The 17,118-nt window shown below is 40.6% G+C and overlaps 1 protein-coding gene across 5 annotated transcripts in view; it reads right to left on the bottom strand.

Moving 5' to 3' along the window:
• GAREM1 (GRB2 associated regulator of MAPK1 subtype 1) overlaps nucleotides 1–17,118 on the bottom strand; it is a 227,039-nt gene that overhangs the window by 57,546 nt on the left and 152,375 nt on the right. For 4 of the 5 annotated variants that reach the window (XM_057698279.1, XM_057698280.1, XM_057698281.1 and 1 more), the window contains one exon: nucleotides 6,223–6,353. The exons of the other annotated variant lie outside the window; for it this stretch is intronic. In XM_057698279.1, coding sequence (XP_057554262.1) covers nucleotides 6,223–6,353 — 131 coding nt within the window. The remainder of the gene's footprint in view (nucleotides 1–6,222; nucleotides 6,354–17,118) is intronic. 5 annotated transcript variants of the gene reach the window in all.

Raw genomic sequence — 17,118 nt, 5'->3', positions numbered from 1 at the left:
TCCCAATTAGCTCTCACATTAAGCTCTGCATATATGTTCATGCACATTAGAGTCAATTTTTAAAGAAGACCATGGCATCCTTCATTTTCTCTTAAAATCCAGGCAGTATCCAGGTATCTTTCCCGCAAATCTCCTTGGCTTATTTATTGACACGGGTGTTTACTCACTAAGCACAGACTTTTGTGTACTTCCTTATGTAAATTTCTTGAGGTTCCTTTACCAAGGCTTCTTTGCATAGAACTGAAAGACATCTCAATGACAAATGTAGGCTGGATGTGATGGCACCTTAAACTTTATGAGTGATAGACTAGCGGTATTAAATATTTATGTATGCATAGCACAGAACTCAATGCAAATCCACCCAGCTCTATGGATGCTATAAGCTTCTACACCATACACTTATTTGTAACATCCACAATTACACTGACATGGTTTAGAAAGTGTTCAGATTGAAAGGATTTTCTGCTTAGCCTCATCTCAGCAGGAAGTCCAGCTGACTCTTTTTTGCTTTTTAAAAAAATTGTGGTAAAATATACCTAGAAACAAATGACAATGAAAACACAATGACCCAAAACTTATGGGATGCAGCAAAAGCAGTCCTAAGAGGCAAGTTTATAGCAATACAGTCCTACCTCAAGAAAAAAGAAAAATATCAAATAAAGAACCTAACCTTACACCTAAAACAACTAGAGGAAGAACAAAAAACCCCCAAAGTGAGCAGAAGGAAAGAAATCATAAAGATCAGATCAGAAACAAATGAAAAGGAAAGGAAGGAAACAATAGCAAAGATCAATAAAACTAAAAGCTGGTTCTTTGAGAAGATAAACAAAATTGATAAACCATTAGCCAAACTTATCAGGAAAAAAGGGGAGAAGACGCAAATCAACAGAATTAGAAACGAAAAAGGAGAGGTAACAACGGACACTGCAGAAATACAAAAGATCATGAGAGACTACTACAAACAACTATATGCCAATAAATTGGATAACCTGGAAGAAATGGATAAATTCTTAGAAAAACACAATCTTCCAAGACTGAACCAGGAAAAAATAGAACACATGAACAGACCAATCACAAGTAAGGAAATTGAGACTGATTAAAAATCTCTCAACAAACAAAAGCCCAGGGCCAGGTGGCTTCACAGGCGAATACTATTAAACATTTTGAGAAGAGCTAACACCCATCCTTCTCAAACTCTTCCAAATTATAGCAGAAGGAGGAACACTCCCAAACTCATTCTACGAGGCCACGATCACCCTGATACCAAAACCAGACAAAGATGTCACAAAAAAAGAAAATTAATGCCAATATCACTGAGGAATATAGATGCAAAAATCCTCAATAAAATACTAGCTAACAGAATCCAACAACACATGAAAAAGATCATACACCATGATCAAGTGGGGTTTATCCCTGGAAAGCAAGGATTCTTCAATATATGCAAATCAATCAATGTGATACATCATATAAACAAAATGAAGGATAAAAACCATATGATAATCTCAGTAAACACAGAAAAGGCTTTTGACAAAGCTCAACATCCATTTATGATAAAAACTCTCCAGAAAATGGGCACAGAAGGAAATTACCTCAACATAATAAAAGCCATATATGACAAGCCAACAGCCAACATCATTCTAAATGGGGAAAAACTGAAAGCATTCCCTCTAAGGACAGGAACAAGACAGGGGTGCTCACTCTCACCACTATTATTCAACATAGTTTTGGAAGTTTTAGCCACAGCAATCAGAGAAGAAAATGAAATAAAAGGAATCCAAATTGGAAAAGAAGAAGTAAAATTGTCACTCTTCGCAGATGACATGATATTATACATAGAAAACCCGAAAGACTCTACCAGAAAACTGCTAGCACTAATCAATGAATTTAGTAAAGTAGCAGGATACAAAATTAATGCACAGAAATCTCTTGCATTCCTATACATTAACAATGAAAGAGCAGAAAGAGAAATTAAGGAAACTCTTCCATTTACCACTGCAACAAAAAGAATACAATATCTAGGAATAAATCTGCCTAAGGAGGCAAAAAACCTGTATGCAGAAAACTATAAGACACTGTTGAAAGAAATCAAAGACGACACAAACAGATGGAGGGACATACCATGTTCCTGGATTGGAACAATCAATATTGTGAAAATGACTGTCTTACCCAAAGCAATTTACAGATTCAACGCAATCCCGATCAAATTACCAATGGCATTTTTCACAGAACTAGAACAAGAAATCTTAAGATTTGTATGGAAACGCAAAAGACCCCAAATAGCCAAAGCAATCTTGAGAAGGAAAGATGGAGTTGGTGGAATTAGGCTTCCTGACTTCAAACTATACTATAAGGCCATAGTGATCAAGACAGTATGGTACTGGCACAAAAACAGAAAGGAAGATCAACGGAACAGAATAGAGAACTCAGAGATAAACCCAAGCACATATGGGCAGCTTATCTTTGACAAAGGAGGTAAGAAAATACAATGGAAAAAAGACAGCCTCTTCAATAAGTGGTGCTGGGAACATTGGACAGCTACATGTAAAAGAATGAAATTAGAACACTTCCTAACACCATACACAAAAATAAACTCCAAATGGATTAAAGACCTAAGTGTAAGGCCAGACACTATAAAACTCCTAGAGGAAAACATAGGCAGAACACTCTATGACATCCATCAAAGCAAGATCCTTTTTGACCCACCTCCTAGAATCATGGAAATAAAATCAAGAATAAACAAATGGGACCTCATGAAACTTAAAAGCTTTTGCACAGTGAAAGAAACCATAAACAAGACAAGAAGACAACCCTCAGAATGCGAGAAAATACTTGCCAATGAAGCAAAGGACAAAGGATTAATCTCCAAAATATACAAGCAGTTTATCCAGCTTAATACCAAAAAAGCAAATAACCCAATCCACAAATGGGCAGAAGACCTAAATAGACATTTCTCCAAAGAAGACATACAGATGGCCAACAAACACATGAAAAGATGCTCAACATCACTAATCATTCGAGAAATGCAAGTCAAAGCCACAATGAGGTATCACCTCACACTGGTCAGAATGCCCATCATTAAAACATCTAGAAACAATAAATGTTGGAGAGGGTGTGGAGAAAAGGGAACCCTCCTGCACTGTTGGTGGGATTGTAAGCTAGTACAGCCACTATGGAAAACAGTTTGGAGGGTCCTTAAAAAACTAAAAATGGAACTACTATATGACCCAGTAATCCCACTACTGGGCATATACCCAGAGAAAACCATAATCCAAAAAGAAACATGTACCTTAATGTTCACTGCAGCACTATTTACAATAGCCAGGACATGGAAACAACCTACATGCCCATCAACAGATGAATGGATAAAGAAGATGTGGCACATATATACAATGGAATATTACTCAGTCATAAAAAGGAATGAAACTGAACTATATGTCATGAGGTGGATAGACCTAGAGTCTGTCACACAGAGTGAAGTAAGCCAGAAAGAGAAAAACAAATACTGTATGCTAACACATATATATGGAATCTGAAGAAATGGTACTGATGAACCCAGTGAGAGGCAAGAGTGGAGATAGAGAAGTAGAGAATGGACTTGAGGACATGGAGCTGGGGTGGGGGGCGAAGGGGAAGCTGGGACGAAGTGAAAGAGTAGCATAGACATATTTACACTACCAGCTGTAAAACAGATAGCTAGTGGGAAGTTGCTGTATAACAAAAGGAGATCAACTTGATGATGGGTGATGCCTTAGAGGGCCAGGACAGGGAGGGTGGGAGGGAGTTGCTGGAGGGAGCGGATATGGGGATATATGTATAAATACAACTGATTCACTTTCGTGTACCTCAAAAACTGGTACAAGAGTGTAAAGCAAATATATTCCAATAAAGAGCTAAAAAAAAAATTGTGGTAAAATATACATAACATGAAATTTACCATCTTAACCATTTTTAAGTATACAAGTCAGAAGTGTTAAGTACTTTCACACCGTTGTGCTAAACTTTTAACTGACATCTGTATTATATACATTTTTACCACTATAGCCAATCATGGTATTCTGTGGGGGAAATAAAACTAACAAAATGTATTGGTTTCAGTATTTTCCTTTCATTCATTGCTGGTTCAATACAAATTCACACACACACACAAAAAAACCAACCAGCTATTAGAGGCATCTTTTAAAAATCTTTTATGTAGGGCTTCCCTCGTGGCACAGTGGTTAAGAATCCACCTGCCAAAGCAGGGGACACAGGTTCAAGCCCTGGTCTGGGAAGATCCCACATGCCGCAGAGTAACTAAGCCTGTGCGCCACAACTACTGAGCCTGTGCTCTAAAGCCCGCGAGCTACAACTGCTAAGCCCAGGTGCCACAACTACTGAAGCCCACACGCTAGAGCCCGTGCTCTAGAAGAGAAGCCACCATAATGAGAAGCCCATGAACGGAGACAAAGACTATCCCCTATCACTACAACTAGAGAAAGCCCGCACGCAGCAACAAAGACCCATTGCAGCCAAAAATAAAATAAAATAAATAAATTAAAAAAAAAAACCACTTTACTTATGTAAACAATATGCCACCAAAGACTGAATGCTAGATTTTAATACTTGAGGAAATTTTAAAAATCAAAAAAAAATTTTATGCTTGATTTCTCATCTCTTATCAGCAAGTGAAATGCTTTCAGAAGAGAGTTTTGCAGTATTAGCTTTCCTTTCTAAACAAAATTTTTTTTTCATTTAGTTAATTCCAAATGTAAGTTTTAAGGAGAGATTTAGATCAAATCAAGACACTAATGAAATAGGATTTAACTTCTGGCCAATGAATCTTCGGAAGTTTAAAAAGGAACTCGTTCCCACAAATCTTCAATGTCAATGAATGAAGCTGTCCTGATCACTCACAGCCTGGGCCACTGAAGGAGTTAAAAATTACAAATATTCTGAACATAAGTATAATTTGGTTAGTAAAGAACTTACAAAATACAAAATCTCACCCATTTTAATAATAAAACTGAAGGAAATACACTATGGCAGCTGTGTTTTAGAACCGGAGGAAAGAAGGACTTAGCCAATTCAATGGGCCACTACTCACGAAGGAAGCTGTCTTGGGCATCTCCCCACTTCCTGGGAGTGTGGGTGGAGTGAGCTACGCAAAGACACTTGCATTCTTGGGCTAAGATACCACGGGGTCTGTTTTTCACATAGAGTAGATTTCCAAGAGACCGACATTTGCTCCCTAAACCTTGAAATATTCAGAGAACAGTGACTCAGTTGGACTTCCTGCTAAAATGATATCAAACAGAAAATCCTTTCAATGTGAACACTATCTCAAATGTCAGTGTAACTGTGGATGCTGTGGAAGAAAGCTCAGTGGGTTTGCAGGCTGAAATAAGGCTGGACCTGGTCGATGGCACCGTTTCTCTGGTTAGTCCCTCTCCTAACCAGTCTCGTCAAGGAGCTCACTTGCTGTGTAGGAGGGGATGGAACCGTCCCTTTAAGAATGCAAAACCCAACTCGAGGATGGAAGATGCCTTAGAGGACTGGGACGGGGAGGGTGGGGGGGACTCGAGGGAGGGAGGGAATATGGGGATATGTGTATAAAAACAGATTATTGAACTTGGTGTACCCCCCAAAAAATAATAAATTAAAAAAAAAAAAAAGAATGCAAAACCAACACAGCACAGTAAACGCTATTCAGCTTTCCTCTGACAAACAAGAATAAATAAGTACCTACTGGGCAACATTCGGTACACCAATCCCCCCGCCCCGGGGACTGATACAGACATTCTACAAAGACTAAAATGAATATATGCTGATGTCGGGGCATGCTCTCGAAGTCTCTCTTTCTCTAAATAAGAGTTTGGTATTAGATTCACCATATGCCTTTTTCTTGTTCTTAAAAGCTGAGCATCTAGCCTCATGGAAGACCTGGCCAAGACATGGTTACATATTAGGGAATAAAGTCCAAGTTTTAAAAAAGGAGAAAACCTTTTTGATCTGTCTGAACAGTTATTCTCGCCAAAGATAATGTTAAGTGTAGTAACCTGGATTGGGGGTGGGGGGGGGTCAGCTCCGCTACAGCACAGTTCTTATGAGACCAGTTTTGGCCATTGACACCAACTCATTAGGAAGATGGAACCTCCTAAGAGGCACAGATGAGTACTTCACTGTGTACACAGCAACCTGAAAGCTAAATTAGTAAGGATAAATATTTGGTTCTTTCCGAGCTACCTTCACGTTGAATGTTATTTCCTCCATGACGTACACGCGTTCAGGAAATGCTTTAGCCACCTCCTCCACACTGTTGAAATATTGCACTGGCTCCTTTATATCTCGGTCTTGTTCCAGCAGCTTGAATTGCCCTAAAATACATGATAAACGGAAGAGATGTGAGATGTTTATGCTGGACAGCTGTCACCGTGGCGACAGCATCCCCTTCCTCACTCCCACTCTTCTCTGTCAAAGGCTTCTGAGCATTATCATTTAAAAAAAAAAAAGTTACTGTGGCAAAAGGTTTTCTTGAACTAGAATATATATATATATGCAAATCAGCTTGAAATTGAAAGCAAATGTATTTTTTTTTCTTTTTTTGCTTCCATTCAGAATTTATTACCAGAGGGTCTATCAAATTGGATGGATGCTTACTTGTAAACTCGATGTGAAAACAATGTGTTATAAACAGTTGCTCATTTTGCTTGTAATAGTAGTCACGCTGTCATTTAGTTGTAATAATGCCCCCACACATTATATTCTAAAACCGAGGCCAAGTGGCCTGGGAGAACCAATTTTTTAAAAATTAGTATTAAAAAAAATTTGCAAATAGAATAAAATAGCAGACTCTTAGCTTTCACAGATATCCCTGGCTTCAACAACACGTGGGTTCAGGGGCTGCTCTAATTTGTGATGTGGCTGTAGCTCCTGTGCGGGGCCTGAGCACGAGGGGGCTGGGCCGGGGTTGGGGGTGGAGGCCCTTCCAATGCGTGAGCCGCTGGGCATCTGGAGCAGCACGTAGCTTCCTTTTCTCCTTTTTACTGCCGTGTGTGAAATTCATGAGAGTAGACATACTATCATGGTATCCATAATTTGGGGGATTTTTGAAGAACTCTGAACATATTCCTAAAAATGTGGAGGATCTATTATGCTGCTCGTACGTCTTCAGTATTTGTGATACTGCTGCTACATTCTAGAGGAGCTGCTTTCAGTTTAGAATAAAAGACCATATATAATCAAGTCCATGACAGCACGTTTCTAGGTGGTTATTTTCTGAACACTGATTACAATATAACACTTGAGAAACTTGAAAAGGAATGAAAAGCTCTCATGAGGCAGATCTCTCTGCAGACATCCATGGGGAATCAGGCAAAACTGGGAAACTTTCATACATTCCACGTATTTTCTTTAAAGCGTCTATTAGTTGGAGGCATTATTCTAGATGCTGGAGATAAATCAATAAAGAGACCAGATAAAAATCTCTGTCCTCTTGAAGCTCACACTGTGGTGGGAAACAGGACAAAGAGAACCAATCAGTAGAGTACATGTTAGAAGGTGAGAAGTAACATTAAAAATAAGATGAGGGGGGTACTTCCCTGGCAGTCCAGTGGTTAAGACTTTGCCTTCCAATGCAAGGGGTGTGGGTTTGATCCCTGGTTGGGAAGCTAAGATCCCACATGCCTCACGGCCAGAAAACCAAAACATAGAACAGAAGCGATATTGTAACAAATTCATTAAAGACTTTAAAAAAGACTATCAAAAAAAAAAAAAAAAAAAGGTGAAGGGGTTGGAGAGTGCAGGGTGGCCAGAGTAGGTACGGCTGAGAAGGTGACTTTGATGTAGCTGGGTGGTGAGTTCTTAGAATTCTAAACACAGGCAAGAGTCTACACAGAGACCTTCAGGTGGATGGGCTGGTGCACGTCTGGCATACTGCCCTCGTGGCTGGAGTGGGGTGAATAAAAGCTAAGAAGGAAGAGAAAGAAAGTCAAAGAAATAGCAGGTGGTTTAGACTGTCCGCAGATTTGCAGAACTGTGGCTCTTCATCTGAGTGGGATGGGGAGCCGTCTGGGGTCTGAGTGGAGAAGAGGAAATCTTACCAACGTTATAGAAGAATCATCTAGTTGCCGTGTTGAGGACGCTGTAAAGGTGCCAAGTGCAGAGGCAGTTAGAAAGCCCCTGCAATCATCTACGTATGAGATGGCAGGGGGTTGGAAGCAGTGAGGAATCTGGTCCGAGTGGCTGAGGAATGGAGCTGCCACTGAGATGGGCAGGTCTGGAGGGGTAAGATGAGGAGGTAAATCAGGAGCTCAGTATGGACAGGTTAAGTCTATTAGACATAGAAACGGAGATATCCCAAAAGCTCTTAGATGGACATGTAAGTGTGGAGGTCAGGAGAAAGGTCTGGCTGGAAATAATAACTCTGGCGTCATCAGCACATAGATGCTATTTAAAGCCATGACATTTTAATGATGATGACCACGGGCTTAAGTGTAGACCGAGAAGAGGTCCAAGGTTTAACTTCTGGGAGACCGAGGACTGGTCAGGGGGATGAGAGAAAATACCAGAAGTGGTACATTCAAGAAGCCAGGTGATTCGAGTGTCTCAAGGAGAAGATGGGGAAGTGATGTCAAAGGTGGCCTACAGGACTGTGAAACAAGACTCAGAACTGCTGGGTTTACCAGCTTGCATTTGATCGGGGGTTTGATATAAGCAGTGGAATTGTTGGGTCCAAGCTGACTGAACTGGAGAGGCTGAGAAAGCAGGGCGGGGAATAACAAGAATGGACAGCAGGTGACATCCTGGGGAGTTCTGCGACGAGGGGAGAAGAGACACTGAGTAGCAGCTAAAGGGAGGAAGCAGGATGGGGTCTGGGGAATGTTTTTGTTTCCTTAATATGACAGGGGAAGCACCAGCATGTTTGGATGCTGATGGGAATGACCCAGAGACTATGAGAGGAATTACTGCAGCACACCCTTGAGGAGATGCGGGGACGTCGGCGTGGAGGAGCTGGCCTTCAACAGGCGTTCATCTGTGGCAAGCTCAGCGGGAGCCAGGGAAGCTCCCTTTTATTGCTCCAATATTTCCAGCAAAGTGGGAAGGAAGGCATCGGTTGAGAATAAGGTTAAGAGAAGAGGTGTTGGAGGGTCAGGGAAAGAGGAGAAGACAGTAAAAAGCCCAGCGGGAATGAATCTCATATGCCTGGTGGGCAGCCCTAAGTTCCCACGTAAGGTTAATGGTCACCACGTACAAGTGAAACCAGACAGTCTGGTTGTCTGTTTTCCTCCAGCCAATGTCTGATGCACAGGGGCTGGCGTGAAGCAGGTAGAGATCTGGATTCAGCCAATTGCCAAGTGAGCATGAGACGTGAAAGAGGGGCAGAGGAGGATGTATGCAAGGGTGCTCATGGAGCTTGAGCTGGACCTGACATCTTGGGAGGGAGGGAAGAGGATAAAAACTGTCATGGGATCAATGGATGGTAGGTTTTGTTTGTTTATGTTTTTTTGACAACACTCATTTATTTTATCCTTTTAAAAAATTTATTTATTTATTGGCTGTGTTCATTGCTGCGTGCAGACTCTCTCTAGTTGTGGCAAGCAGGGGCTACTCTTTGTTGTGGTGCGCAGGCTTCTCATTGCAGTGGCTTCTCTTGTTGTGGAGCACAGGCACTTGGCATGTGTGGGCTTCAGTAGTTGTAGCACACAGGCTCAGTAGTTGTGGTGCACGGGCTTAGTTGCCCTGCAGCATGTGGGATCTTCCTGGACCAGGGATCGAACCCACGTCCCCTGCACTGGCAGACAGATTCTTAACCACTGCACCACCAGGGAAGTCCCTGGATGGTAGGTTCTGATGGAGTTGATTGCCATGCCCTGAGAAGTGAGCTTGAGAACCAGGCAGAGGAGAGGGGTCAGAGTGGTATGTATGCAACTGAGACCATGCAGGGAGGTGTTATTGGTGATGCCATGGTTGAGGGGGTGACCGTGGGAGGCAAACATTACGGTGGTGAGAAGCTAAAGGAACTGAGAAGCCAGAAGTATCAAAAGGATCATATAAGTAAGCACTGAAATCCCCAAAGGTGAGGAGAGACGCACTGCTGGGGAGAATGGCAGTGACCCAGGAGTGAAAACTATGGAGAAAGGAGGGAGGAATCCTAGGCTTGGTGGATCACTGTACCAACGATGGGGGAGCGGAGGATACTGTCTGATGACAAGAGATTTACAGCTGAGTTTTTAGGGAGCAGTGAAGGTCAGGGTAGCAATGAATAGCTTAGAGACACCTATATCCCATCAACTTTGGGGAAAAAAAAATAGAGCTACCATCTGAGAGGTCTTCAGAGAAGCAGTGTTTTTAGGACACATGCAGGTTTGGATTTTAACAAGATTAAAGTAATTTGAAAGAAGGGTTTAAGGATGTAGGGATTTTGCAAGTGATGAACCTTGACACAAACGTTTTCATGAGTTAAAGGGTAGGCGATCAGGACAAAATAGAGGATGTACCTAGACATAACAGCTCATGTACCTTTTAGCAGAATGTAGAGGGATGAATAACACATTTGAAAATACAAAATATCTAAGATCATAACTTTTACATAAAAACAATTTTTTATAAAGAACACTTTTTAAAAAATCAAAAAGATTATGGCAATCTCAATACTACTTATTTAAACACATTCTGCCACCATAACAAATTAAACTGTTCATTTGTCACTATTCTACTTAGTCTATGCACAAATTTTTAAGAACTATGGTTTATCTACAGTTTTATACTCTATTCCTTTCTGTAGTTCCTACGTTTCCCCACGTGACGACACTTACAGCATTTGCACAGTACTGAATAATGGATTTAATGATTTATTCTTACACGGTTAGTCTGAGTTAGGCAGGTGCCTAATGTAAATGGGAACTCTGCCACATACATGATTTATGATACTGGCAAATTACTAATCCGTCTGAGCCTTGCTTCCTTGCCTGTAAAGTGGGGACACTTCATGGGGCTGCTGTGGGGATTAACTGAGATGATGCGAACTACTCAGACAAGCAGCCATTCAGGGACTCTCAGCTCCCTCCCTTTCCTTCAGATGCAAAGAGATTTCCTTTTGTCTTTTGTCTCCCATTTTGGGAATAAATTTTCTAGAGTGAGATTCTTAAATCAAAGTGCATCACACAATTCCTTATGTTTACCATACACGGCTATATTTTTTTCCAAAATACCTAAACCAATTTATATCTCTGCCAATAGGCTATGTGCCTCCTTGCTGGAGCACAATCTTGCCAGCACTATTTTTTCAATTAGACAACTGAATGCATATTAAAAAGCGACTCTTTCCTGTATTAATCTGCATCTCATTCAAGATCAGTGATGTTAAACGTTTGAATTTTTCTTGTGCAGATGAGTGTACAAATATATAATAAATATATTTGACACAGTCTACATTTCTTTCCACTTCTAGAGGCATTTAAGGGCCTACTGGGTACTTATACTTGGAAGTCCCATTAGCACCAAATTCAACATGTCTAAATTTGAAGAAGCACAATACCTTGCATGCATTAGGTATTTCATAAATGTTTACTGGGCTGCCTTGGTGGTGCAGTGGTTAAGAATCCGCCTGCCAATGCAGGGGACACGGGTTTGAGCCCTGGTCCAGGAAGATCCCACATGCCTTGGAGCTACTGAACCCGTGCGCCACAACTTCTGAGTCTGCGCTCTAGAATCCATGAGCCACAACTGTTGAGCCCACGTGCCACAACTACTAAAGCCCGTGCGCCTAGAGCCCGTGCTCCACAACAAGAGAAGCCACTTCAATAAAAAGCTGGAGCACGGCAACAGAGTAGCCCCTGCTCTCCACAACTAGAGAAAGCCCACGCGCAGCAACGAAGACCCAACATGGCCAATAAATAAATTAGTTAATTAATTAAAAATGTTTACTGAATAAAAGAAAATTACTTTAGTCCTGGAATTGGCAAACAAGGAAGCAATGCATGAGTAACTGCAGGTTTGCAAATGTACAAAGAAAAGGTGAACTACATTACTACATACAAGGTTTGTTTCTGAGCCATAGATGAATGTTTGCACTCAACAGACAAAGAAAGCAGTGGTGTACTTAAAAATCATTCAAATCTGAACAACGTACAGAACCTCAAGAAATATTTTTCAGGGACCAATCCAACCCCAGGATAGATTAGATAAGCGCTCAAATTATCTTCCAGGATGAAACAATTTTTCAGCATCGGGATGTGATATACAAGGGGACGAAAGCAGTCGCCAGTGAGTGAGAGTTCAAATTTACAGGTCCACTTGGTGGGAATATCCAGAATCATGTGACAGAGACATCAGACACTGGCCAACATTTCCAACTACCTGCAGCTGTAATTTATGTTTTCCAATTTGTTAGCAGAGGAACCAGATAAATTGTAGATTTGGAACCTGAGCCCATTCAAGCGATCACTAAACCAAGTAGAGTTTACTTATCTTTCCATGAGCGTGAAATAGTTCAATTTATTTTAAAATTTTGATCAATATTTTAGAAAAATTTTCCTACGGTAGGGGGTGGGGGTGGGGGGCGGCGGCAGGAGGCTCTGTATATATGCCAAGCACTCATTAAGTGGCCTGCAGGTGTTCCATCTCTGAGCTAACGTTACCCGAAAGCGACATGGCTACACCAAATTCCATTCTGTCCCTTCAGAAAGGCATTCACAAGCCAGGGATGTGCCACCAAATCCTAACACTTCGACATCAAATGAGACATTACCCTACAGAAGAGTGCTGCCTAACAGAAACACAATGCAAGCCACACACACAGTTATGTGTTTCATAACGGCCACATTAAAAAAGTATAAAGGGGTGAAATTAATTTTAATATTATGGTTTTATCTGAATACATCTAAATTCAGTATAAGAATCATTAATTGAATTTTTTTTCCACATTAGTCTTTTAAATCCTGTGTATGTTTTACACTTGCGGCACAACTCTGTTCACACTACCTCATGACAAGCGCTCAACAGCCTGTGTGGCTAGTGGTTGCTGTATCCATGGTGGGTCTAGAGCATCTCTGCGTTCCCTTAAAACTGGCTGCAGATACTATTCACATCCTTAAAAAAGATTATGCGATGGAGTACCTCCTGACAAAATAGGATATTTCTCACATGAGATAAGAGCTTCAGAACTCCTATATTTTCTTTTTCTTGCCCTGTTTGTCATGATTGCTGATATTTTAGTTCAAATAAGAGAGCCTGGGTTTCTTGACATAAACCACTGCAATCCCCTTAATACCATTTTTCTTCTCTCTCAATTTGGGTACTTGTTTTTTAAGCATGCTTTAGTTATTTTTCTCTTGTGTCTGTGATCTTTTACAGTTAGCAGCCTCAAATATATTTTGGCATATGGACCACATGGATAATCCTATCTGGCGTGGCTGTGGTGTCAAGAGTAAAGCTGTATACATTCTAACCTTCTAGTCTCACCGGTGTTTGTCATCTCAGGAAGATGGACAGGAAGACTTCAGAAGCACACGCATGGGACCACTGACAAGAAACTATTCTGAGGATGATGAACATACACAGATGAAAGAATAAAAATAAAAACAAAGTAGCAGCTAAATACGACCAAATGTTTTCACATCTGAACATACTGTACATCAGAGAAATCGAGTCCTCTCATTCATTCTTTTAACTGTTTATCGAATATCCAATAATGTCTGTTAATTTCTCTCTCCTCTTTTCCACATAATTTCTTCATATTGTTCTGGAAGATTTTAGTTTATATGTTTGTTTGTACACATATATTATTATTGTAAACATTTTCTTGTCCTATGTTTAATGGTCTAAAACCAAATAATTATTTTATACTTCTTACACCCCACAAATACCTTTAAAATCTAAATATATCAAATGTTTTCATGTAATGTTTTAAATACTGGGTCACGGTATATATGCAACTTCCTATTGCAGGGGTTGGCAAACTTGTTCCATAAATATTTTAGGTTTCGTGGGCTAAGTGGCCTCTGTTACAACTATTCAACTCTGGCGAAGTATCTCAAAAGCAGCCACAGATGATATGTAAACGAATTACAGCAGCTGTGTTCCAATCAAACGTCACAAAAACATGCCACAAGTCAGATCTGGCCCTGAGGCCACACGGTTTGCTGACCTCTGTCCTGCTGGGAGGAGAGGACAGCACAGACCAGGGAAGTGTGGCAAGAAGACATTAGAAATGGAAATGACCAGTCTTTACATTCCAACACTCCTAAGTAGTTATACTGAGGTCTCTTGTAGGGTAGTTGAAACCACATCCTAAGCTGACCCATGTTCATCTTAGAATGGCAGTTTTCCCTTTAAATATGAGTCTAAAATCAAGAAGTGTAAGCTGCACATGCGGACTGTATTAGGAGAATAGTGCAAATGAAAAGCAAACATGCCCACATCCTCTCGCTATATTTCAGGAGACCAAATTTCTACAAACTTTTACTTAGTTTCTGTTCTCCTGTGAAAGAATGTGACACTCTCAGATGAGTCAACTTGAAGTTCTCTGGGAAAGATGCTTAGCCATTGTGTTGCTCTATTCTCTGCAACTGCTGTAAGCCTGAAAGTTGGAACTTGTCAGAGTCAAATCTTGGAGCCAATTTAAAGAGTTAAGGGCCGGTTCCCTGCCAAAATGTGAAATCAATTTACATAACACATATTCCCACAACCCCCACATGGAGGAACTAATTTTTTTAACAGACCATTTCATGAATAACAGAGTCTTTGTGCCACCAAATAAAAACACTTGGAGATTGCTGAAACATCTGTTCTGAGATGTTACTGTCAAAACCCTGTTCCCGGAGAGGGAGGAAACTGTATTGTCTTTCAACAGTTTTGTTAATTTCATAAAACGTCTCCATTGTGAGAGCTGTTCTGTCTGTAGGACCCTGAAACTCCCAGGAACAAATCCAACACCACGATCGATCGTCGATCATAGCTTAAAGAAATTGAAGGTAATATGTAAAAAGCTAAGATTGGTACTATTGATATTACTGCACTGCTTTTGCGAGGTGCTTTTAAAACTACATTACATAATTAATATGCTGACAAGGAGTAACTGTCATTCAGAAAATATCCATTTTTGGTGTTTGTCCCTGAAGGTAACCACAGTGATTTGCCTCAATAGAGATGACACATTAAGCACAGCTAAGAGGCCCAGAGTCCTACCTGAGGCGTCTAAGTTTTGAGCACCTGTGTGATGCTGAACAAGCCATAGGGCCACACACTCTCTTTTACTTAGAGGGAAAAAAGGTCACTTGTCAGAAATGAAAAATGAAACAAGTTTTGCTAATTAAGAAGAGACAGCAACAATGCTGGGACGTGTAGAGATAACAGAGAGAGTCAGAGGTGGTCAGATTCAGTTGTGTCCTGCTTGCTACTGGCTGGGAAGTTGTCAACAGGCAGGGAGCAGGAAGTTCTGTGCCACTGGGAAGATGGGAATCCCCGTGATTCGTGCCTCCCCGGTCCCCATCACGCCTGGTGATGAGCATGGCCTGCAGTACATCTCCTTCCACAGCTCTCCTTTTACCGTTCGTCTTCCCTTCAGCCCAGTGGCCGACTTTATGCGTGTAAATAAAACAAAACCAAACGTAAGGAGAGCTGAAGCCTTTAGTATCCATCTGTGGGCCCATAACTCAAGTGAACGACAACATCCCACCCGCATTTCCCTCCCTGCTGGGAGCAGGAAAACGTCGCAGAAAGCTGCACAAAACGATAAAATAAAAAAGAAAGCAACAGAGATGGCAATGGAATACTAAAGCAACCCAAGAATGGATAAAATGAACAAAAATGGTTAAGAAAAGAATCGCAGAATGTTGAAAACGCCATGACCAGGACTGGGTGATCCAACATGGTGTCCAGCCTTGGACCACACGGGGCATCAAGCAGGCGCTTAAGTCAATGAATGAATGAATGAATTCTTACTTTTCTTTTCTTACCTCTTTCAGAGACAGGCCACCAACATGAAAGTTAGATGGTTTCAAGTCAGCTGTGCAAATGAAATACATTCTAAATGGTCCAAATAACTGAACCTTAAAACCACTGGGCCATTTCCGGATGTGACGAAATGAGTATTCTCAAGTGACAGAAACAACAAACCAGTTGCCATTTTTCAACAAGTAAATAAACATGAGCCTCTACACTTACACTCAAGATGTAACTTTACAAGTGCTTTTGTATTTTTAACTTTATGGATGCAAGCAGGCTGGAGTTTCTATAGGATTGAAATGTAAAAGTAGGATTGCCAGGTAAAAGACCTCTTGTTATTTTGAACTGCATCAACCAATACACTGCCTTCTAAAAAGCGTATGTAAGTGTTCACTTCCACCAACAGTGTATGAAAACTCATTTACCTAAACCTTTCACCAATACTACTGGTGTCGGTGAACCACCTAGCGTCACTTTTCTTGAGTAATGTGAAGAGTTTTAAAGATGTACTTAATATATGTGATTGCCAAAAAAGTCAAATAGCATCAGAGAGCATAGGGTAAAAAAGTCAGTCTCTTTCACAATCTTATCCTCAGATCTCCTCCCAGACACAGTGCTATCATTCTCCTGTATATCCGCCCAGAGATGGTATCTGATACAGTCCATGGACACACATAATGCCACTCTTTTCCAAACAAATGGTAGGATTCCGTACAGTTCTTTTATCATGTCATAAAAATCTGTCTCATTCTTTTTAAGAGGTACACGATATTCTACCCTGTGCAAATATCATAACTAATTTAACCAGTCCCCTATTGATGGGCATTCAGATTTATTCCAATCTTTTGCAGCCACATTGATGCTGAAGTTGATATCCTTGTACAGAAGGCTTTGGGTGCCTAATACAACTACTGTACATTGGTGGGAAAATACCTACATGTAGAACCACTGGGCCAAAAGGTAAGTGCGTTTTTATTTTTGATAGATATTCCCAAACTAACCTTCACAGAGTGTATGCCCCCTCATACTTCCACCACTAATGCGTTTCCTTATTTCCTATTATCACTGCCAGTCTGATAGGTAAAAAACAGTATCTCAATTGTATTTTTCCTATTATAAAGGTAGATAAATTATTTTTATAATAAAGTAACTTATATTTCATATTCTGTTCAGTTTCTGAAATTTCTTACAATC

Source organism: Hippopotamus amphibius, chromosome 11 (genome assembly GCF_030028045.1).
Source record: "Hippopotamus amphibius kiboko isolate mHipAmp2 chromosome 11, mHipAmp2.hap2, whole genome shotgun sequence".
Lineage (NCBI taxonomy): Eukaryota > Metazoa > Chordata > Mammalia > Artiodactyla > Hippopotamidae > Hippopotamus > Hippopotamus amphibius.
This window is presented reverse-complemented; position numbering and strand designations above follow the sequence as displayed.